The 24,518-nt window shown below is 47.9% G+C and overlaps 1 protein-coding gene across 2 annotated transcripts in view; it reads left to right on the top strand.

Moving 5' to 3' along the window:
- Positions 1-282: 282 nt before the first annotated feature.
- The window catches only part of Xylt1 (xylosyltransferase 1), a 296,523-nt gene continuing 272,287 nt past the window's right edge, over positions 283-24,518 (top strand). For both annotated transcript variants that reach the window (XM_085841368.1, XM_021168481.3), the window contains exon 1: positions 283-780. In XM_085841368.1, the coding sequence (XP_085697494.1) occupies positions 427-780 (354 nt within the window). In that variant the 5' untranslated portion in view covers positions 283-426. The remainder of the gene's footprint in view (positions 781-24,518) is intronic.

Genomic DNA, 24,518 nt, shown 5'->3' with positions numbered 1-24,518 from the left:
CGTCCCTAGTGGCCCCTTCCCCAGCCCTGGTACCCCTAACGCCCGCCCTAGAACCCTGGGGGTTGGGTTGGGGACCCTGGCCCAGGGAAAAGAGAATCGCGAGGGGCCAGCTCCCTCCCGAGCGGTGTCCCCGCGCGCGCGCGCCGCGCCCCCTCCGCGGCCTCCCCGCGCCCGCCTCCCGCCTTCCCCTCCTCCTGGTGACGTCCGGGTCCCTGCCCGTCTGAAAACTCCGCGCCGCGGCGGTGGAGGCGGCGGCGGCGGCGGCGGCAGAGGAGGAAAGGGAGGAGGAGGTGGTGGAGGAGAGGAGCAGGAGGAGGAGCAGCGGCGAGCCCGGGCGACGTCGGCCGGGCCCGAGCGCGGAGCCCCCGGGATAGAGCGCGCACCGGGGTGTCCCGGCACCCCGCTCGCCCCGGGCCGCCGCGGAAGATGGTGGCGGCGCCGTGCGCCCGGAGGCTGGCGCGGCGCTCGCACTCGGCGCTGCTGGCGGCGCTCATGGTGCTGCTGCTGCAGACGCTGGTGGTGTGGAATTTCAGCAGCCTGGACTCCGGGGCTGGAGAGCAGCGGCGCGCGGGGGCAGCGGCGGGAGCAGCCGAGCAGCAGCAGCAGCAGCAGCAGCCCGCGGCCCCGCGCCGGGAGCGCAGGGACCTGGCTGCCCATCTGCCCGCAGCCCGCGGAGGACCTGGAGGCCGAGCCGGCGGAGGAGGAGCACGGGGAGGCGGCCCCGGAGGAGCCCGCGCAGAGCAGCCTGCCAGCCGCGGGGCACTAGCCTCCCGGACGAGGGTAAGGTGCCCTTTGGGAAGGGGATCGCGAGCCCCGCGGACAGAGACAGATGGGCGACCCTACCTATGCCTCACATTGGTCTTGGCCACACAAGTCCCGATATCCGAAGGGACTCTGCGCCCTGGCTGCCTCTGACTGCCCTGGCTGCCCTGGGCAGCTGCAGGGTCGTGCACTGAGCCGCGCTGCTCTGTGCGGAGTCTGAGGACCGCCCCCTTGGGGTCTGGAAAGTGAGCTCCAGAAGAGACTCGCTTTCTAGGGGGTCCTGTTTCCTATCACTCTTTCTGGGCGTCCTACTTGCTCTCTCTCTGGGTGGGGGCGTTGATGCCTCACTCTCCACTCGAGTACGTGCATCGGATCGTGACCGGATCCTCAGTCGCTGCTCAAGGGTAGTTCTCCACGCAGCCTCTTTGGTCTGAGCTGTTTGTTGTGGGCTGAGAAGAGACCTGGAATGAGTGTGTCAAGTCCTCCACCATGTCCCTGGTACCCAAATCAACACTGGGTCTTGCACGCCTGATCTGACTTTTTTTTTCCCCCTCTGGGAATCTACTTCTCTCTCCACCTTCCCCAGTCCCCACCTTCCTCAGTCCCTAACCTTGCCATCTCTTGCCCTCCCTGACTTCACCTCCTTCGGGATTTGCAGCTTCAGGGTACTGCCCCTTGGTCCCAGCTGGCTGTCTCTGACTTGACATGGGTGGCCGGTTGCACTTTCTGTCTGTCTGTCTGGCCACACTATCACCACACCTCCCAGTGTGCTTTGCTCTTCTTGGATGTGGATAGTCAGGTCTCTGAAACTGTCTTCCAGTTCTATTAGTACCATCTGGTTGCCTAGGTGGGGCACCGGCTTGTCTTCCTCTTCTATCCCTAACTTCATTGGGGTATCTGTTTCACCTTTCTCTGAGCTAGGAGGGCAGGAGATCTGAGTCCATAACTACTGTATAGGGTCTCTACTCTGCGTAGGAATGAGTGTCTGTCTGTCTTTGGGCTGGTGTGATATGCCATGTGATTCTCTGTCCATCATCCCAGTTCCCTGCAGAGAACTGCCCAGCTTCTGAAGGACAGTAGCTACCAGGGGAGTGTTTCTAGGATCTGTAGGAAGGGAACAGTCCTTGTTATTGCTTGTCACTCCGGCGGCACTTGCTGAAGACTGCCTAGACACGGCTACACAGCTGTGTCAGAAGTGCTTTCTGACGTGCTTAAGTTCTTCAGGATTGTTTTGACCCTTGTTGCCCGAGCACAGCTCTTTATGTCCGTGGGCTAAAGCAGTCTCAGGACTTGATCTGACAGAACATTTGGCTGCTCTGTAGCTACCAAGGAGAAGTCTCACCCTCACCTGTGGTGATGCTTGGGGATGAGAACCTGAGCATTCTCACTGTCCCCAAGTCCTTTTTTACAGCCAAGGAGACCCAGGCACTCACTGCCTTTGAACTCCTGGAGTTGATCATGTGTTCCAACTGAAAAAAAAAAAAAAAACAAACCAAAAAAACCAAAAATGCTATTACATGTTCTTTCTGAAATTGGAGACCTACTGGGAGGTGGGAGGGACTAGGCTCACTTAGTGCTGGCCCAGTGTGGAAACAGGCAGGGTGGGGAGGGGACCATGGGACTCGCTGTACCTTTTGAAAAGGGGGTTCAGGAGGTACTTTCAGGGTACTTAGACCACCTGTTGAGATCAGTGAGAGAATTATAAAGAAAAAAAGCAGTTGGTTTCTTTCTTTCCCCACCGATGTTCTGAGCAGTGATGCCCAACCCCTCCATGTGTGTTCACCTAGGAGTAATCTCTCATGTCCTAGCCCAGTCACATCAGGTTTGGAATCGGAAGGGCGGGGGTAGATTCCGCAGTCCTAGCAGCGGAGCTTGTCTGCAATTTTGCTTTTATCTGTGGGTTTCGGCGTATCCTCCCGACAGTGTCCTCCAATGTCTCCATTTCTTTAGCTTCCAATGTATATGTATATGAATACATTTTATCTTTTTTTCTTTCACTTTCCCATTCCTGGTAGCTCTCAACTGTCCGGTCCTGCTGGTCTTGGACTTTTTGTCATATGCACAACACTCTCCTCTCTTCCTCCTGTCTCACATTCAGCCCTAGGAGCTGCAGTGTGCACAGGATGGCTAGAGCTAGGGGTCTGTTTGTCCTCCTCAAGGTGTGCCCACCCCAAGCCCTGCCCTTTCATGGAGCTCAAGGAGACCAGAAGGGGGCAGGCTGTTCCCAAAGTCCATCCGAGCTGGAGCTTGGGATACAGGCTGAGAGAGCCACAGACTGCTAACAACTTGCCATTCATTTCTGGACCCTGCCTGGGCTGACTGCATGCATGATGCTGCAAAGGGATTTATGGTGGCATTCAGAACTCTCTCTCTCTCTCTCTCTCTCTCTCTCACACACACACACACACACACACACACACACACATGCACACACACACTTGTGCACACACATGCATGTGCAAGACACACACACACACACACACACACACACACACACACAGATTCCCTGAGATTTTTCCAGATGGCTTCTGCAAATACTGTGGAAGTGTATGCTAGGACAGTGACGTTCGTTTCTGTGCTGTGCTTTGTGGCAGGCTGGAGTAGAGTTGGGTGAACAGTCATGGCTTCAGTGGGTGCGTGACAAAGGGTGTCAAGCAGCTGTTACGGCTAGTGTGTTTCCAAATCCAGACTTATCTGCTTCTCCTGGCTGCTTTCCCCTCTCCCAACTTCCGAACTTCGAGCCTTTTATTTTCGGAGAGCAGTGTCTAGGTACAGAAATTGTACCTGTGGCTGGGCATTGGAGACACGTAAGAGATCATGTTGGTACGCAGGCAGGATCAGAGGGTGTGTGCAGGGATGGTGGTGAAATGGGCATCTCTGTAAAGGTTTGCTAGTGCCCCCTTTCCCTCTCAGCCTCTCTGAGCATTTAAGTATTAGCTTGATGCAAATTACAGCAGAGTTCTGTAGTGGGGCGTTTTCTCTGGGCCTCAGTAAGAAACGATCTTTACTGTAGTCTCAGAATATAAAACAGAGAGCACTGAGCCATAGATGAAGGGGAGTAGTGGGGAGTGAGGGGCCTGTCAGGAAGACTAGCCAGCAGAAGTACCTTAATAGACTCGGAAGGAATGAAAGCTGTGGATGTCACACCTGTATTTTCTTTTCTCTTGCTAAAGTCCCCATAGTCCCAGTGTTAGTCACTTGTGCCTCTAGATACACTGTCACTCAAGGTACTCAGTAAGTTTCCTTTAAGAAATCTAATATTTTAATGTCCTTGCCTACTGTACGAGTACAGCAGAATGCCGTTTTTGTATGATCTGACCCCTTTGAAATGCTGATTTTTTTTTTTCAGCAGAGATCCCTCATTCTTCACATTACTCAGATATCTCCGGACTCTTTCAGACATTAACAGTGACTTTGGAAGAGGGTGCCAGTGGCGTTGGAGGCAAAGCTTTTCTTTCAATCCAAATGTTTGCAGAGAGAACAGAGAGCGTTTGATGGCTGATTTGTTTCCTCCACACTTCCAGTGAGTTATTTTGTCTGATCGAAGCAGGACACTTTGTATATAGAAGTGTGTATCTTTGAGCAATATTTATCTCACTGCAGATATGTCGCCGTCTGCTTTGCCACACACTGGGAATGCTAAATATAATAGATAAGTAGCAGTCACTTTGTTTAATAATAAGATAATAAATACAGGCTGGATATCCATTATCTGAGATACCTTGGAGGAGTGTTTCAAAATTTGGGTTGTGAAAGGTACTTTGGAATATTAGCATGTAAATAAAAAGATAGGGTGGGACCCAAGATTAAACCACACAAAATAATTAACCAAAATTATTGTTTTCGTTCTTTCTCGCTCTCCTTTCTCTCACTCTGATTTCTTTCTTTTGCTCCTCCTGGTCCTTCTTTGTCTTGTCTTGATGACTTGTCTAGCTCAGACTAATGTAAAAACCATGATCCTCCTGCGATTACAACTATGTGCAACCACACCTGGCTTGATCAATCTTATAGACATGGCCTAAATGTAATTTTATACATGATTTGTGCCTGCATTTTTTAACTGTGACCTGTCATGTGAAGCAGGTTTAGAATTTTCCACTTGCCGTGCCATGGCTATGCTTGGAAAATTTGGAAATTTGTGTTTCAGAGCACTTAAGAAGTAGGACTACATACATGCATGTATGTAGTCACTGTCCTATTCTCTCAAGGCTATCAATTCACTAAAGAAAATCCTTTAAAAGGTTGGGTGGTAAAATGCTTGCTAATCTTTAAACAGGAGGCCAACTGAGGCTTAAAATTCATATTTTCTGGGAATTGTTTAACTTTGATCCATGCTCTTAACAGGAAAAAAAATAATGATTTGAGTTAGCACAGAAAGTTGATGTTAGTGTGTGTGTGTGTGTGTGTGTGTGTGTGTGTGTGACTTAGAATGCAAACTATTCTTTAGCCTACCTCTATAATAAGACTCTACCTGTCTACTCTGAACTGCAGGCAATGAGAGGGGCTATAAATCTATGTGCAGAGAGTCTAGGATGCCCCCCCCCCACTCACCCAATATAACTGTGCAGGGTGGGGTTTCTCCAGCCTATCCATTCTTCTTTACAATCTCTCTTCCCATTTTATTCTCCCCCTGACCCTGCCTCTGTGTGTGTGTTCATGTGAATGTAGGCATGTGGATGTGTGTATCTGGATATATGTATACATATGTGTGCATGTGTAGAGGCCAAAGATCAATGTTTGGAAGCCTCCTCTATCACTGTCAAGCTTAAGTTTTGAAACAGGAAGGCTCACTGAGCCTGAAGCTCACTGATTCCAGCAGACTGGCTCACCAATGGGCTCTAGGATCTGTCTATTCCCACCTCCTCAGTGCTGGGATTACAGATGTGTTCCACCGTCCCTGGCTTTTCACTGGGCTGCTAGAGATTCAGCTCAGTCCTCTTGTTTGTACTGTAAGCACTTTACAATCCGAGTCATCTCCCAGCCTCACATCTCTTCCTTCTTTTTTGTCCTTTTCAAGATGCATGAGTATTGTGTCTGCATTTACGTCTGCACAACAGAAGAGGGCATCAGACCACATGAATCTAGAGTTAGAGTGGATTTTGAGCTGCCACGTGGGTGCTGGGAATTGAACTTAGTCCCTCAGGGAGAGCTGTCAGTGTTTTTTACTGCTGAGCCATCTCTCCAGCCCATCTCTTCATTTCTAATGATCATCTACCACAACAAAGGGCAAAGACTTTGGGGAAAGTGAAATGATTACATAACCAATACCACCTGTGACAAAAACCGATTTAAAGAGACAGAAGAGACGTGAGGTCTCTCACTGTACCTGAAGCTCATTGACCCACCAGGCTGGCACACTAGTGAGCTCCAAAACTCTGTCTCTCACCTCCTCCTCAGTGCTGGGATTACAGATGTGTTCCACCATGCCTGGGTATGTGATAGACCCAACACAAATGTAAGAGTCTATAGGATATCCTCTGATATACTGAGGGTCAGATCCCAGCTTTGCACTGTCTTGTCTCCATCGCCTGGGCAGGTCTCTCTCTGCTTCTCTGCAACTTGGAGCCACCTCTGTGGTGTGCAGAGGGAGAAGGCTACTGACTGATTTGTGAGAAGTGGTTTGCTCTGGCCACAGACTGATGCCCCAGCGTCAGCTGCTCTCTCAGTAGGAAAGCCTAGGGTGTTTGGAATAAACATTTGCTGCTTCAAAGTTACTCGATTACAATAGCTTTTGAGTGAAATTCTGCAGTAGAACGCCCGAGGGTCTTTTTGGTGTGGAGCGAGGGCAACCTTGGAACAGGACAGAAGGAGGCAGAGAGAAGAGTCATATTCATTGAGCGTTCACTGCATGCCTGACATTATTTTGGTGTTTTGCATCCATGAAATGTATTCCACCGACTTCCCATCCAGGATGTATATGTGTGTATATGACTGTGTATGTGTGCACGTGTCTGTGTGTCCGAGTACATGTGCGTGTGTGTGGTGTGTGTGTGTATGTATGTGTGTGTGAGTGTGCATGTGGGATTGCCTGCCTGCCTATCTGTCTGTCTGTCTGTGTCTCTGCATCACTCTCTTCATCTATCTACACGTAGGTCCACTCCAGGAAGCAAGATGTTCTGTTACACAATTCATGCAAAGTTGGAACTGAGGGTACCCAACTAGGAATTGTTGGTCTTATCATGACTAGTTGTAGTGTAGGTCAGACATAAAAAAGAGTTCCACAGACACCATCTCCCTGTGTCACTGGACCCTCCCAGCTTCGTGGGAGGAGTCTGCTGCTGTGCTCAGATAGATGAAGAAACTGGGAAGCAATCCCAGGCTGCTCCTTGCCCAGTGCTGCCCAGAGTTCTGAGCTCCTCATCTGTACAGTTTTGCAAAGCCCCCTCATGCAGCCATAGGCTTCTTGAAAGCCATTGCTCCATTTTAACAGATTACTAAAAGTGTGCAGACTCGGGAGAAGAACCAGATCCCCGAAGAACGATGTGAACTGCACAGCTGTAAGCTGTAGAGCTGAGGGCTGAACCCAGGCATCCCACTCTCTGAATGGTCCACTCTACATTCTCTGATGTCTAAGGCCTCGCAGAGGTGGCCTTCTGACCTCAGCATCCCATAACTCCACGGATCCCGACAAAATGCCAAACCCCAAAGTCAAGATTTTGTTTTAGTGTCTTTAGAGTTCAGTGAGATGCTTACACACACACACACACACACACACACACACACACACACACACACAGAGAGAGAGAGAGAGAGAGAGAGAGAGAGAGAGAGAGAGAGAGAGAGAGAGAGAAACAAAGCCAAACAAAAGAAAGTAACAACAACAACAGCAAAAGGTTTCTGTAATCCAACAAGTGAGCACATCCCTTATACCATGTGTCTGCCCCTCGTTTGGGTGAGGGGTGCACCCAAAACTAGTCTTTAACAAAATTCTTGAGTTTGATAAACAACACAATGTGATGCTCATCCCTCCAGTCCCATGTTGGGTATGCAGACTTGTCAATCCTACTTTCTACTATGTTGTAACCTTTGCTCTGCAGTCCATTTGAAGACAGGATTTTATGGCTTCAGAGAAGGAAGAGAGAAGTGTGGCCTCTAGTGAAACTCATTACAGAGTAACTGACCCCAGTCTTGCCAGAAAGGGAATCCTGGATTCAGGGATGAGGGACGGAGACGGGGGCGGGTGGTGGTGGTGGTGGTGGTGGTGGTGGTGGTGTGTGTGTTTAAGTTTTCCAGACCAGTGGAAAATGTCCCCACCACTGTTTCTGCCACTCCACTCTCCAGTTCAACTACCCAATTCTTATCTCTGGAGGATCCCAGGGCCTGGGCCATTGCAGCAAGTATTATCTCTATGAACATGTAGTCCATGTAGGCACTTCCTTCCTCTTGCAATAGGCATTACTTACTTATTTGCCTGAGGAAACGCCTTGGGCTGTTCCTTTGTGATCCTTGTGGCTAGCTCATCCTTCCATCATCAACCAAAGACTTACAAGGGGGTGCGGGGGAGGCAGATGGGTGTCACTGTACCATTGGGGAGGAATACTGGCGTCAATCACTACCAGAGTCTAGAAGCACAGACCCCTAACCAGATGGGGAAAGATGGGAACTTATTATCAATTAATTCTTTTGAGAGTGTTTCCCCATCCACTCAGGGCTCTTGAAGGCAAGTGGATTTGTTCCTGCTGAAATCTGGCTTGCCCCCAGTCAGGTAACCCTGGCTTATCTGGGCTAATGTGCCAGGGGATGCTAATGAAGGAGGGTGCTAAGATATATTTGTGTCTACTTGTGACACAAGTGAACCTGGGCTGTAAAGTCAACGTTGACCTAACGGTTCCCTGCTCAAGGCCTGCTCACATGGCAACTGTGATAAGGACAGTGCCAAGGAGGGGGACAAGTGTTCTTGACTATTTATCTTGTATCAGAAAACTGTGGATTGACTAGACAGTTCTACTCCTACCGAATCTTTTGTCTCCGTTCTCTCTTTATTGCTTACAAATAATCACCTTGTGCAATGAACTGAGTGGAAGTTAAATTTCTGAGAAGAGTCCAAACTAGGAGTTGAAGGGTGGTGACTATAGAGACTGTCTGAGTCTCTGTCTAGTTCACTGTTGTAAATCTTTTGTCTTTAGCCCAGTTTCATCCCATTTATTCATGTCTACTTACATACATCTATTCACCTATCCATTCACCCATCTGTCAGCCCATCCATCCATCATCGATGTATCTGTGAACGAATGAATGAATGAATTAGTGAATGTATGAATCCATCCACCCAGTGCTCCAAGCCCTCCTGGAGGAGGAGTGGAGCAGGCAAGGGAGGGTTAGAATTGCAATCACAAGCAGCCTGCCAGCTGAACATTTTTCTCTGCTAGGCTTGGATGAGAGATGGCCTCTTGCATACAAGATAAAGGTATTCTCTGGGGAAATGTGAGTGACACTTGGTGTCATCAAGGGGCTCAGAAGCTTTCCAGTCTCCTGCCATTTCAGAACCTTCTGAACAAAGGGCTGATGTGTTCTACTCATGAAATCTAAGCTCCTCACCTTGTATCTGAAAGGCTGAACCTACAGAATAATAAGTGTGGTCAGTCAATTGCAGCCCAAGAGGCAGATTCTGTGCCATTTGTGATATAGGCCAGGCTATGGCATTATCTTTACTTATATGGGACTCAATTTTCTTGTCTGAAACTCTGTGGCCTCATGGGCCTTGATAATGAAAAGTAACTCTGGCCCATTGTCAATATCTGTTTTGCCTTCATACATACATGCATCCATCTGTGCATAATCATTCTATCATCCACCCACCCCATCCATCCATTTATCCTTCCACCTACCCACCCATCCACCCACCCATCCATCCACCCACCTACCCACCCATCCATTTATCCATCTGCCAACCCACCCATCTACTCATCTTTCCATCTACCCATCCATCCACCCATCCACCCTTCCACCCATTCACCCACCTACCCACCTATCCACCTTTCCATCCATCCATCCATCCATCCATCCATCCATCCATCCATCCATGCATTTAACCACACATGCATGTATTTCATATCTATTTTCTATCCATACACCATCAATTCATCTACACATACATGAATGATCCATCTATGTACCCTTCTGTCTGTCCTTGCATCCATCCATTCATCCATTCATGGGATTGCAAATCTACCCATATATTAAGTGCCATAAGGCTGTATGGACTAATGCAATTCTTTTAAATGTAGCCAGGGATGGCAGCATGTGTCACATTTTGTTTGCTATGAATGGCCACACTGGAAATGGTCATACCCTGAACCCTTCAATTCTTAGATCCCTCTCCCACGATCATTTTTAAAAACTCATTTATTAATCAGTTTGCCACCTGTTTGCTAGAAATTTGTGATCATTGTGGACAGCTGAGAGTGACCACATGTCGGTCATTACTACAACAGTTTTCGAGTACCCTCTGTATGATGGAGGTAGTAGAGCCCCAGAGTACACAAACTCTCTCAAACACCAGGTCACTCAGACGATGAGCCTCACAGATAAAGATGGAATCCTGCATTCTCCTGTTTGGTGAAGTTTGTACTTTGTGGCAGCAGGATATCTAGAGTCCCTGTCCCACCCCCACCATCCACTTATGTGTTCCTCATGCCCTGACACTGTAAGGGTGGGCACTGGGAAATTGGGTGTTGTTGAAGAAAAAGGCAAGTGGATCGGTAGAACATTCTGGATCCCCTTGGCTTGGGTTCTAGCTTTATCAAAGATATCTGACTTTCACCTCTATGTCTTTCTGGAGCTTCCTCTGATGGTGTATGTAAACCCAACTCTCCCCTTGGGTCATAGTGATCAAATCTAGGCAATAGAGAAGAAAGTGTTAGGGCACTCAGACCACCCCATAGAGATGAATGCCAGGGCTCCTGTCTCCGAGCAGGGTCCGGGGAGCCTCTCATCCATTCTCTCCGTGATGATCAAGTGATTGAATGAATGCATGCATGAATGAAACTCACTAGAGGTTGTGTGCATTCACAAGCTATCCACACTGACTCCTTGTCCGAGTGCCTGCTGTGAGTCAGGCACTGTGTAAAATGTGGGACCCACCTTCTGCTGGCCGTGCGTGGTGGGGACACAGGAGGATGCCCACGCAGACTAATCACAATGGAGTAGAATCTAAGTTACTGACGAGTGACGGCAAGGCTTAGCGTCGTGGGAGCGATGTGCATCTGGAGGAGGGCGGAGTTTGGGGGTGCAGTTGTGTTCTGCTCACTTTTGGTGTATATTTTGCTAACTTTGGGGTGAGGATATATTTTGGAAGGATGCTTTTTGCTAAAGGAGTCCCAAACTGTCTGCAGGAGTCCCAAATAAGCTGCAGACGCCAATGTCAATTCACCAGGACTTTCACGAGGGGTGACGGCTCTCTTTCAGAAGTTTGAGGGCTGGGAATGCAGGTGAGCTGCGCAAGATCCTGATCCATTCCTAGCACAGAAAAAGGAGAGAAAAAAAAAGCTGTCACAGCTGTGTACAAAGGGCTGCATCTAGTGATGTCCGCATGGAAGTTTCAGTTCTTAGATTTTTTTTTATGTTCATTTAACTGCTCTGTGTTCTTACTCTCATCTTTCTCCCTTCTCCTTTCTCCGGTGTACAGTCAGTAAATGGTCACAAACTGAGCACACCCAAGACTCCCACACTCAGACCAAGAGTGTCACAACTCCTGTGACTTTGCTGCTGTGTCCCTTCCCTATTTCTTGAGCAGCACATTTAAAAATACTACTAATAGCTTTGTGTTTTTTTTTTAAAAGCATATTAGGGAAATGTATACATGGAAATGTCAGCTTCAGAGCTCTTGTGACCTCACTTGTAAATAACATGGCAAGAAAGTAGAAAGAAATTATCTACCAGTCTATAAAGATCCTAGTGCCAAGCCCAGCTTTAACTGGGTCCCAGCTGAGTTTGGTGCAAGACTGTCAAGGAGTATTACATTTTTTAAATTGTCCAGTAACCCGTTTGAAGACTTTTAGTTTTTCAGAGGCTAGCTATGCTACGGCTGTGGAGATGGCTCGGTCTGTAAAGTGCTTACCACACAAGCATGGGGGCCTTAATTTGATCCACAGGACCCACCTTAAAAAACAAAACAAGCAAAACCAAACCAAAACAAGAACAAAAACAACACCCTCCCCCCAACCCAAACAGATGTGGTGTGCTGGGGAGGCAGAGACAGTTGAATCCCTGGGGTTCTCTGGCCAGCCAGCCTAATCAGTGAGCTCAGGCCAGTGAAAGACTGTTTCGAAAGTCATGGTGCCTGAGGAACACCAGGAGTTGTCCTCTTACTTCGGAAAACACCTGTCCCCATGTACATGAACACACACACACAGGGAAGTGAGCACATAGCTGTGTTGTTCTGTTCCGAAGTCCCAATGGAAAGGGCTTAAGGTAGACACTAGGAGGAACCATGTGAGTACACTAGGCTTTCATGGTTCTGTTGCTTCTGTATAGATTCCCATGGAGGACTCCCGGGTTTGTCCTCCTTGATTTAGTTCCCAGCCCTTCCTGTGAGTCTCTGGGACTCATGCCTCCTGTTGAATCCTTGTCCTCTGTTTGGTCCGCTACATATTGAACATGAAATTAGCTGTGATGAATGAGTCCCCGGACAGATTGGTAAATGGCTGCATTAATTTAAACCAGAACCGAGACTGCAATTCAGAGCCCAGGGTAACAGAACCACCACGCAGATGACAGCAGCAACTCTAAAGGGCTATGGGGACACCCAGTCATCTCCTGAGGAGGGCGGTGGGGAGTGGGGAAAGCCCAAGGACTCTGGTGAGATCATTTCACAAAGTCTCAGCACTCAACCACAGTGGCGTTCATTAAATAAACAACGGCTTTTGTAATGGAGAGCTCTGTGTACATTATTTAAGGATAGTATTAAAATCCACTTAGATGATCAAGAAATATGGTGGTTACCTCATTAAGTACCCTTTCTTCAGGGATGTGAAAGATACTCTCTCTATCTTCATCTTTACTGGTGAAACGGGGTTTTATTAATTAGAGATGTAATGAGAAATCTTTTTTGTTGTTGTTGTTTTGTTTTGTTTCCCTTTGCCAGACTTTTAGCTGTCTTGTGTTTGATTGTGGGTTGGTTTTTTATTTTTTCATGAAGGACCAGGCTTTGCAGATGTTCAGTATGAAATAAAAGCCTATTCATTGCCTCTCATTCATGCTGCCTTTTATCTCTAGCTGGGAAGAGACAGCTGGTGTCAGAGAGCCCCTTTGGCTCACAGGTGACTTGACTCTGGGTCTAATGTGAGCCAGCCCCTCAACTAGGTCTCTCCTAGCCTCTTACATCTTAAGTAGAAGGCCAAGAGAAGACAGTTTGAGGAGGGTGGGGACCATGCGAGAACATGGCTTTAGCAACCACCCAGCGATTTGCAGGTGGGCCTGGCTTCTGTTACTAAATTTCCCCCACTAGGAAGCTGGTGGCAGCTGGAGCTTTTGGAAGGTTCATAACTCTCAGCCAGCAGAAGGATCTGGAGGAAGCCAGCTGTTTATTGGGGATGGTTAGGGGAGCGATGATGCCCAAACTAAAGTGGACGCTGGAAAGTAGTGGGGAAGCCAGGAGCAAACCTGACCCTCTGTGGGTGGGAGAGGCACAACACCACCCATCTCCTGGCTCTCCTCTTCTCTTCCTCCCTCATGTGAAAGAAATAGGGGATTTCTAAACACCCTGGTTGGTAGCCAAAATCACTGACTTTAAATCCTAATCTATTCTGGAGTGCCTGCTACTGCTGGACTCTAGCCTTTGTTTCTGGAAAGGTGACAGTTTGCAGGAGGAAGGTGTGACTTTCCTTCCTGCTGGGACTTCCAGCTTGCCCTGGGGCCACCCTGCTTATCTGTGTCACTTCAAACCACAGTTGGGGTTTGTGTGAGTCAACTTCCCTTTACTGTGGTGAAATGCCCCACGGTAGGCAGGGAGATTGACTGAGGCTCAACGTTTGGAACAGTTTCTATACCTGTTTTTCCTCCACTGAGCCTGTAATGAGGCAGGAGAGTGTGGTAAAGGGAACCACCCACCTCATGACAGCCTGAAAGCAGAAAGAGGGTTGGCTGTTGGTCACCTAGCTCACTCCTGTGAGGTCCCACCTCCTACAGACTCCATCCCCTTCAGCTGAGCCATTTGGGACCACATCTTCAAGGGATCATCAGCTTTTGTGGGCTATCTGACAAGATTGGAGTTAACTCTCACAATAACATGCTAACAATTGCGGTTCCCTGTGAGAAGTCAGTGTGTGCCAGGCTAAGCAGAATATTAGGGATTAGCACATTCAGTCATTTACAGCAGCCTTATCAAGTGGCTGTGGTGCCACCTCCTACCTACTTTATTCCCTGATCTTTATTTCTCTGAAGAGACTGAGGCCTGGGGAGAATAAAGAATTCCACCAGGCAGTGGTGGCACACACCTTTAATCCCAGCACTTGGAAGGCAGAGGCAGGGGCATTTCTAAGTTCAAGGCCAGCCTGGTCTAAAGAGTGAATTCCAGGACAGCCAGGGGTACACAGAGAAACCCTGTCTTGGAAAAAAAAGAAAAGAAAAGAGAAGAGAAGGAAAGAAAAGAAAAGAAAAAGAAAAAAGAAAAAACCCAGAATTCTCCTGAGCTATACAACAAGCAACAATGGAACATGACTCAGGCAGCATGACCTGGGAGCCTGTATGTCAAAATTCTGGGCTCCATAGAAACGGGTATATGTGTGTATGGGGGTGCACATTTGTTTGTGCTGGGATGTAGGTGGAGGCCAGTGTTGGGTATATTCCACTCTCGTTGAATCTAGAGTTCTCTGATTCAGGACTCTGGCTGGCCAGTAAGACCTTGGACTCTACCTGTCACCCTCTCCCAGGCACTGGGATTATATATGTACCCTGACATGCTCAGATTTTATGTGCCAGGGTCCTCTTTACCAACATCTCTGGTAGATGATTTTAGCAGAGCAGTTACTCTAAGCCATTCTGCAAAATCCCTCTACTAGCATGGCCAAATCTACCCATTATGTTGATGGAACTACTGAGACCCAGCAACAAGCAGGATCAAGCTGGGGTGTCAATCAGAGTATGACTTTCTGTTGCTAAAAGCAAAATTTACACATTCAGACCTAACAGTCTTCTGTGCTGAGAAGCCATGATCCCTCCATCCTCACCAAGTTGGGCAGGGCCAGTGGCAGGCACCCTCCATCCACAGTGAGAAAGAGAAGTAACATCCACAGTGTAATATTTTGATAAGTTTCTGATTTGTATTAAAATAGTAATTACAGCAATTATTACGGACTCGAATTTCAGGGAGACCCAGCTGCTTACAGAGAGAAAAATAATTAACCACATATTCTCTGGGAATTGCATGGAAGCCAGGCCTGGCCCTTTTCCTCCCTGAATGTCCAGTGGAGGCTTGGCTGCAGGTTGAAGGCCACGTGTTTTGCCAGCTGCTGTTGTGAGTGGGATGAATAGCCAAGATCCACTGTAGGAGCCGCTGGTGACAGTGAAGGGTGTCATCCCAGGGATGCTGGGTTTGAATGGTGACCCCGTCCTTCAGTCTATCAGATGGGTGGCACGTTAGACACAAACACAGTGTCAGCTGGAGGAAAATAATTGCAACCTGTGTTTTATTATTAAATAGTCCAAAGACACTAGCCTCTGCTGGTACCTGGCCACACTGAAGGATGCCTGGCTAATTTAATTTGATTACTGAGGTTCTCTCTATGAAGCTGATTGGACTGTAAGCTGGCTTGATTGTGAAGATATATAATAGTTCAAACTATAGCTCTTACTTCCCTCTCAGTGCTGGGCATGGAACCTGGGGCTGGCCCAGGCTCAGCAAGCCCTATATCTCCAAGATGCCTGTTCATGGCCCTTTAGCTGTCCCTTAGTTGGTGGCCATTAGAAACAGTGTTGCTATGAACATTCTTTAAGAAGAAATTACTGCATTAGAATTTATTTATTTAATGTGTGTGTGTGTGTGTGTGTGTGTGTGTGTGTGAGAGAGAGAGAGAGAGAGAGAGAGAGAGAGAGAGAGAGAGAGAGAGAGCGCACAGGGCTCAAAATACAACTTTCAAGAGTCAACTGCCTCCAAACCCAGAGAAGCAGAACAAGGTCTAGCTCCAGAGATCCTGGCCTCTGTATATCCAGTTCACTTTGTCCTGCTCCATCATGGGAAGACAGGATATTGGCATAGCAAGCTCCCACCCATGCTATAGTCAAACGCAACTGCCTCCTTCCACCGTGTAGGTCCCCAGGATGGGACTCACCAGGACTGCCACCATTCCTGGTATGCAGCATCATCTGCTGAGCCAACTCTCCAGCTCTGCCCTGAGCACTTTCATATGTGTCTTTGATGAACACACAGGCCTTGGCTAGATAAATATCCATGTGCAAAAATCAATGTATTTACTGTTTTGCTTTGTTTCCTTTTTCTAAATGGCTGGTTTGGAGACGAGCTTTGACTTTGAAACCTGACCTTCATTCACACGGAGGAGTGGAGGTGGGCGATAGGTTCCCAGGTTGAGGTTCCAGCAGGAGACTCGTGTCCATAATTAGTGTTGTAGAGTGGGAATCCGTATAATGGAGATGTATTGGTTGGTTACTGTTCAGTTCCTTTTAGGCTGCTGGAAGCACCTGACATTAACTACTTTGGGAAACGATGCCATCATTTAATTTCTTATGCTGATGTCATATGGTCCAGAAAGCTGTTATCTTTACTCAGCAAAACAAGTCTGGCAGAATTAGGCCTGTTTTTTTTTTTTTCTTTCTTTCTTTCTTTCCAATCCCCATCACTTTTTGCTTTGATTGACTTCTCTTTATCCCTAGCTGTTCTGATATTCTTGCTGGGAAGCAGATGAGCACAGCTTTGCCTCCCCCATAAGATCTCTAGCCTGCAGTGGCATGTGTCATTTTACATTGAAATGCTGCGCTGAAGTGTCCCTTCGGGAACTGCATATGTTGTGGGCCGCAGAACATTAGAGCTCTGGCCTCCATCTGAGGACCTGGCTTTCTGTGCAATGTCAGCAGTGTTTAGCGGCCCAGGATCTGCCTCGCTATCTGAACTCCAGTCACTTTCTATTTACTGTCCCACTTCTGCAGCCACAGCTGCTGACAGGGTTGGGACAAGGATTCCCTTCGATCCATCGTCTTTCAGATTTGCTTGGCGCTGGCTAAATACAATGACTTCATATTCTTTCTGGGGCTTGTTAAAGAGGCCTGTCAGCTTTGTCTTCCAGCCAGCCCTCCTCAGCAGAGAAACATCCTGGCTGTTTAAGAAGCCTGGCCCCAGGTCCTGCTGTTTGCAATGAGCGGACTTCACCTGTGTTTCAAGAGGATATGCTTGCTGATATTAGTTTTGTGGGAGATAAAATATGAATTTTTTGTGCTCGAAGTGCGCATGAAAGCCCATTTCAGCCACAATCTGTTACATATGACTCAATGCTGGTCAGTTTCAGTTGTAATTTTTTACATGGGGTTAGGACCCTGAATATGGATTTCCTAGATATGAAAAGCTTAACCCTTCAGTCTGGGTGGCTTTGCTCCCCGACTCCAGCTTTATAGTTTATTAAACCTTAGAACTCCTTATAAAGGTGTGTGTGTGTGTGTGTGTGTGTGTGTGTGTGTGTATGTATGTGTGTGTGTGTGTGCGAGAGAGATTGCAATACTTCTAATTTGAATTCCGGGAATCGAATTTGAACTCAGGTTACCAGGCTTGGTGGCAAGTACCTACCGGCTGAGCTATCTCGTTAATCCTATGGCCTCTTCTTTATCAATCCTACTTTCTAAGCAGCATTTGGTAATGCGTGCTTGTAATTCTAACACCTGGGTGGTGGAGGCAGGCGAGGAAGGAGGTCAAGGTCGACCTCTGCTACGATGGAATTTGAGGCTAGCTTGGGTTATGTAAGTCCTTGTTTCAGAAAACAAAATACAACACAGAAGAGACCATGCTCTAGATGTTCTGAGATACCCTCATACAACTGATGGTTAACTTCATCTCAGAATAAGCTCATCTATTTCAAAAGATGGAATCTTCTGGCCTCATTCATGGAATAACAAGGTGTTGGACATTCGCTTCTAGAAGGCAGTCACATAGAAATGCAAACTGAGAAGACCTTTCTAGGGCTGGGGATCTGGCTCAGTAGGTGTAGTGAATGTCTAACATTCATACAGCCTTGGGTTTGATCTCTAGCCCTGCATAATGCAGACATGGTAGCATATGCCTGCAATCCTAGTACATGAGTGGAAGAGACAAGAGGATGAGAGGTTCAAGCTTATTTTTGGATACATAGCTAGTTGGGGGATATCTTGCTTACCTTTCTGTTGCTATAGTTAAACACTATGACCAAGTCAACTTATTAAAGAAAGCATTTAAATTTGGGTTTATTTGGGTTTTAGAGGGTTAGAGTCCATGATGGTAGAAAAAAAGGCATGGCTAATAGAACAGCTTAGAGCTTGTGCAAATAGGAGGCAGAAAGGGCACCCTGGAGTCTTTTGAAACCTCAAAGCCCACCCCCAAGATGCATTCCTTCCTAATCCTTCCCAAATAGTTCCATCAGCTGGAGGCCAAGTATTCAAATGTATGATTCTCTGTAGCCATTCTCACTCAAACCACCACAGAGTCCAACCTGAGTCACATCAGCCCCATCCCAAAAAACAATAAAAAGAATCCTGTCTACATCACTCCTATATCAAAGAAGAAATCGTGTATACCTTCCTTTCAGATGAAGTGTGGTGGCAATGGGAGCAGCTCACATCCCAGCTTGACAGGATCCTGAGTAGCTAGGATGGTAAGCTGTGCCACCAGACCTAGCTCTTCTGGGTATTTATAATTGATAGTGGTGTTCTACCCCACCCCAGCCTGGTACCATCATCTTGGGTTTGACTATAGCATGGGTGGGAGCTTGCTATGCCAATATCCTGTCTTCCCATGATGGAGCAGGGCAAAGTGAACTGAATATACAGAGGCCAGGATCTCTGAAGATAGACCTTGTTCTGATTCTCTGGGCTTGGTTGCTGCCTGTTTGTTCCTGTAATAGATGGATGATCTCTTGGTTTCTCGGGCTCTGAACAGTCTTGACCCTCATGATTTGCTATGCCCTCTTCACATATGTCTGTCTTCCTGTACCCAACAGAGAGTGTTCCTAGGGTTCATGTCACCATGTGTTGTTGATCCAATGTCTTTGTATGAAAAAGGACTCCCTTTCCAGGTCTCCATCTGTCTGGGCATAAACTCAGAGTCCCTAGCCTTTTATTAGGTTCCTGTGACCATCACAGTTGGCCTTGGACCTCTTAACACCATCAATGCATCCCAGTGCTGCGATAGTAACATGTAGTGCCCAGAAAATGCTTTTATTTCCTTCAAAGATTTAATGAGGCAAGACCTATTCAACCCTGCTTTTAGGGGCTCATGGTGTAGCTCCATGGTAGAACACTTACTTGCCCAGCATGTGTAATGCCTTGGGTTCCCTCCCCAATGCCATCAAAAGTGTGTGTGTGTGTGTGTGTGTGTGTGTGTGTCTAAGATCCAACATCCTTTATATCCTTTAGAGTCAACTCATGCTACATGATCTCCTGTCAGCTTCTTAAATATTCTGATTGCATTTTGAGACCCAGTTCTTAGAAGCTGGTGTGTAGAACATTGATATTGATGTTGGGAGGTGATACTGATAACGATGAGCTACGTATATGACTCAGTTGGTAGAGTGCTTGCCTATCATGAATGGAGCTCTGGGAAAGGCATACACTGGCATGGCAGCACATGCTTGGAATCCTAGTATCTGAACTGATGGCAGGAGGATGAAAAGGTCAAACTCATTCTTGGCTACATTGTGAGTTTGAGGCCAGCCTGGGCTCCACGAGATGTTTCATAGACAGACAGATGGACAGAACTATGCAGGGAGAGAGAGAGATGAGATGATAGTATTAAGCTGGCCTCAAGCCATGTTAATGCTCTGACATCCTGTCATGTGAGTCTTGTCACAGCTGTTGTACAGTGAGTGTGTAGATGCAGGAAGTGATGCACAGAGAGGGGAACTAATCCAGCAGAGTCGCACAGCTGGTTAGCAAAGGGTCTGCATCACCCCTCAGCCTGCTCAGGGACCCATGTTCTTCACATGCTCATCACGGATCGTGGCTTCTCTCCGTGGGCTTTGGGACTGGCTGGATATAAGGGAACCTGGAGACAGAATTCTTCCCTGTCCCCTTCGGGCTGTGATGGAGCATCTAGCCTGCATAAGCCTCCTCAGCAGATTGTTTTCTTAGTCTCCATCATCAAAGAATAATCCCCGGGTTTCTGAAAACTGGACAAGGGAAGGGCTGAGGCTGTAGTCAGAGCTGTCACCCCATCTGAGACCCACACTTCACTGGGCATGCCAGTAGCCTGTGTGGTGGGATGGAAAGTCAGAGAGGCCTGGACTCAGTCTGGGGAGGACGGATTGTGCCTGAGCTCAGAAGAACTTCCGTGTGTGTGTGTGTGTGTGTGTGTGTGTGTGTGTGTGTGTGTGTGTATGTGTGTGTGTGTGTGTGTGTGTGTGTGTGTGTATGTGTGTGTGTGTGTGTGTGTGTGTGTAGTGAAAGAAAGCATGCGTGTAATTTTTATACCATGCCACAATGTCTCTGTTCATCTCAGTTGAAGCACACAGTGCAATGGAGTGGGTAGTGGTAAACACAAGGTCTTTGAAATTGGGCTGCCTAAGTTCAAGTCCTGGGTCTACCACTTACCACCTGTGTGATTGTAGAGACGTTATGCACGGGACCTCAGCTGCTTTCATCCGGAAACTGGGTGCATAAGACCTACCAACTGCAGGGGGTTCTGTGGAGAGACAGAGTGAGTGGATGTTGTATTTTATTGAGCAACGTGCCCAGACATGTGTCACATATTATAAAGTGCTTATTATTATAGGTAGTGATTGTCCAGGGATAAGGGGGTGGGGAGGGGAGAACATATTTAGGGAATAGATTTTTTAAGTTCTAGAATGAGTTTTATGAGAGGCAGGCATTTCTTTTGCTCCAGAACTGTATTAAATCAAAGTTTCATCTTACTGGGGACGGGGCCTCTGGCTTCAGGAGAGAGGCCTCAGTGTCTCTGCGAGGCTGTGCACTGTGCTAAGCAGTTTTAAACCTGTCATGTTGTTAATTCATTGTCTCAGCCCCTGGCACCAAGTGCTTTCAAACGGTCTCACGTCAGAGTCTGTCCCTATTTTCCAAGGGTTGAGGACTAGCCTTTTTCTCCCTGGGATGAGGAAATGTTTCTGAAGACAGCCTTGCATTTTCCCACAGAAAAAACTGATGGTCTTTGCCAAGTCTCAAGCATCAACAACTTCGAATTCAGTAGATGGGCGGTGAGTCTGGGCAGCCCTCCCGACACCCACCTCTTCTGTTGAACTTGGTGTTTTCATGGCCCATGTGGCTCTGTACTGCGGGACCCAACCCCAGCCTGGCATAAGGGTGGGAGTTCTGAGCCCTATTTCCTATTTGGATTGCATGGAGTTAGACACTGTGCCCCAGAACTGAGTGAGTCAATCAGGCTAGGGCAGACCACGCCTAGGACATCTTCCCTGAGGACTTCCTAGTTGTCCCTGAACCCTGTGTTGAGCTGGGCAGGGGGAGGTGGGCTTCAGAGCTTGTAAAGAAGGCAGAACCCACACTAGGCCTCCTGGCAGATTGAACAGGGCTGTTGGGCAGAGTCCAGAAATCCTCTTGCTGACAGTGACAGTCTATGAGTTTGCAGAGAAGCAGGGCCGTGAATAATTAATTGATCCTGCTAACTGAGTTGTGAAAAGCATTTTTGGAGAGTCCTATCTGCATATTCTCTGGGGAAGGAGACAGGAGTTGGTAGGAATGAGGCTGCCTTCTCCAGCCCAGAGATATGGAATCTCCTCATGTCTGGTCTGGGGAACCAGGCTGTGGCCTCTGAGCTTGACAACTGTGTGGGTGACCTAGCTCTGGAAACAGTGTGGGCAGCTGGGCTCTGACTGGGTTGGGCTGTTGCCACAGAGGGTTGGTGAGTCTCCATCTTGGGTCTCAGGTGGTTAGTTTTAAGGGACCCTGAGTCTTTAGAGGAGAGACTTGAAGAGACTCCTGGGCCTTCTGTTTCTCTGCCTGAGCAGCGGTAGAAGCTGGAGGGGGTGTGGGTGTTTCTGGAAGCAGGTCTGACCTTCTGATTCACTGTGGTTGCTGAATGTGTCCGTCTGGGCTTCTTATGCCTCCTTTGTGTCTGAGCAGGCAATACTTGCTGCTCCGTAGGAATCAAGAGTCACAGTTGAACCCATGGTACAACCCCCAGCCCCTTGTGCTTGTGTGGGTTGGCTCAATCTCTTGCCGCCCCCCCTCCCCACCTCAGAGCTCAGCATGGGTAATGGGATCTCAGTGGCCCATCTTTGGAAAAATTGTTATGAAGTTTAACTAGGTGGCTATTGTTTAATCACCTTTGTGTCCCCGTGACTCTCCCTGACAAGCAAACTAAGAAGGAGATATTCATTTTGTATCTTGGTTCCAGAGGGCTCTGTCGGTTACAGCCGGTGGGTCAGATCAGAGAGGCAGGAGCATGTGGTGAAGGCTGCTCCCATCATGGAGGACAAGTATGCAGGGGGTGGGGGTAATGGTAGAAAGTAGCCAGGGATAATATGCCTGTATCCATGCCCAGAGCCTGCTCAGGAACCTACTTCCTCCGGTTGGCTCTACTTCTTGAAGGCTTTACAATCCAAAATAGTGGCACCAGTAGAGGACCAAGTGTCAAAATGTGAGTCAGGCGATGGGGATGTTATAGACTCAAACTGTGATGGTTTTTCCAACTACAAACATAGACATATTTTCTTATCTAGAATACTGCTGGTGTCAGTATCTCATGAAGTTCTTGTCACAGCTCCATGAAGAAGATGGGCTGAGTAGGCAAGACACAGCAGAGGTGCCATAGTTGCTTGTCTAAACACAGAATCACTCCCTGTAACATAAAGACCTGGGTCTTTCCATACAACTGTGCTTAATGCTGCTGGAATCATTGGGACCGCGTAGCCCTACTGCCAAATGAGGTGTCGATAATGCTGCATCTCCCATTGGGCAATTGCCATTCATTCTTCTATTCAAAAAATGATTATCAAGTACATAGCGCCTATGGGGCTTGCCCAAAGAGGAGTATGAATATATATATATGATATATATGAATATATATATATATATATATATATATATATATATATATCCTTGCAAGTAGACACACATTTGTATAAGCATTTTACAGCCCATGTGTGGAGGTCAGAGGACAACTTTGGGAGTCAGTTTTCACCTTCCATCATGTAGGCCCTGGGGACTGAACTACGGTTATTTCTCTTAGTAACAAGTACCTTTACCCACTGAGGCCCCTTGTTGTCCTCAGTATGAAATCTTTTGGTGAACCAGAGGTCTCTTCCTTGTAGATGGGAGAGAACAAATCACAGACAAGAAACATTTTACTGGATCCACAAAAGCTCTACAGTAGGGCAGGTAGACACTCTGTTGGGGGAAGGGACAGAGACAGTGTTTCCAGCTCCGCAAGCCACAAGATCTCCAAAGCAACCCCTCAGCTGCACCTTTACAGTGTGCAGGCTTAGTGGTGCATGAGTCATTGTGCATAGCTGTGTTTCAATAAAACTTTATTGAATGTCCTGATGTGAGTGAGGGTTTTAGAAGGTAGTATGTGCTCCAGGAAAACAGAGAAAGGCCCTGAGAGGATACTGTTGCAGCAGATGATGCCCATAGGGAGTCAGGACATGCTGACAGGGAGATGTGCTGTATCCATGGTGGGTATTGGAGGGGGAGCTTTTCTTCCATTCATCCTCTCACCCAGGGTCTACTTCTATCAGTATGTAAAAGAACACAGTCTGCGTCAGCAGATAAAGATAATGCTGAGTCTCAGGGAGGGACGGGCCTTGGTGATTGACAGTGTGGCAATCAGGTCAGTCCAGGGGATGATCCACACTCTTAGGATGCTGAAAGATGCCAGGGATCAAGGATGAGCTAAGGTAACAAAGGTGAGCTAAGGATGGCTTGGAGGGATAGCCAGGATACCAGGAGGCAGCAACTTTCCCCTTGATGGGGAAGGTGTATCCAGTGGGGCAACCTGGAGGAAGGGATGGAATGTGGATGTACCTGGGGCATGTAGAAGGCAGAGTAGGCTGTGAGGTGAGGCCTCAACAGGCTAAATCGGGTGCAGCTTTAAGGGTGAGGCTAGGACAGGGTACCTAGCTGATGTGGTCTCATTGGGGTGCTTGAAGCGAGGAAGTGGTCTGCTTGACTTTTGAAGAACCCATCTGTCCAGGCTTATGGATACAAGACAGAACACAACATGTGGGTTGGGGGGTTAGCTCAGTGGCAGAGCACTTCCCTAGTAAGAGCAAGGTCTTGGGTTTAGTCCTCAGCTCTAGGTAGGGGTTGGGTTAGGGAGAGAAGAGGAACTTGTGCTGCCCAAGCCAGCTGTGAGGATGCTCAGGGAACCTTTGCAGAGGTATCAGCCTGTTAGCTGGGGACATGCAAGGTGCGAACATCGGGACTGAAGCATCAAAGGTACATGATGTCTTTCAGACTCTTACTTTGCAACAGAAGCTAAAATGGCTTTGTCTAAGGCAGCTGTGGCAGAACACACCTGGGGTTCCAGTACTGAGGAGGAGGAAGCAGGGGAACCATAGGTCCAAGGCCAGCTTGGTCCTACTAGCATTCCTCTGGCTAGTAAGTGCTTGGTAGTCATCAAAAGGTCAAAGTGGGTGGAGAGATTAGTCAGG

This window comes from Mus caroli, unplaced genomic scaffold (assembly GCF_978045245.1).
Source record: "Mus caroli unplaced genomic scaffold, Mus_caroli_1 scaffold_8, whole genome shotgun sequence".
Taxonomy (NCBI): domain Eukaryota; kingdom Metazoa; phylum Chordata; class Mammalia; order Rodentia; family Muridae; genus Mus; species Mus caroli.
The sequence above is the reverse complement of the archived record's forward strand: the minus strand, read 5'-3'. Positions and strand labels throughout refer to the sequence as shown.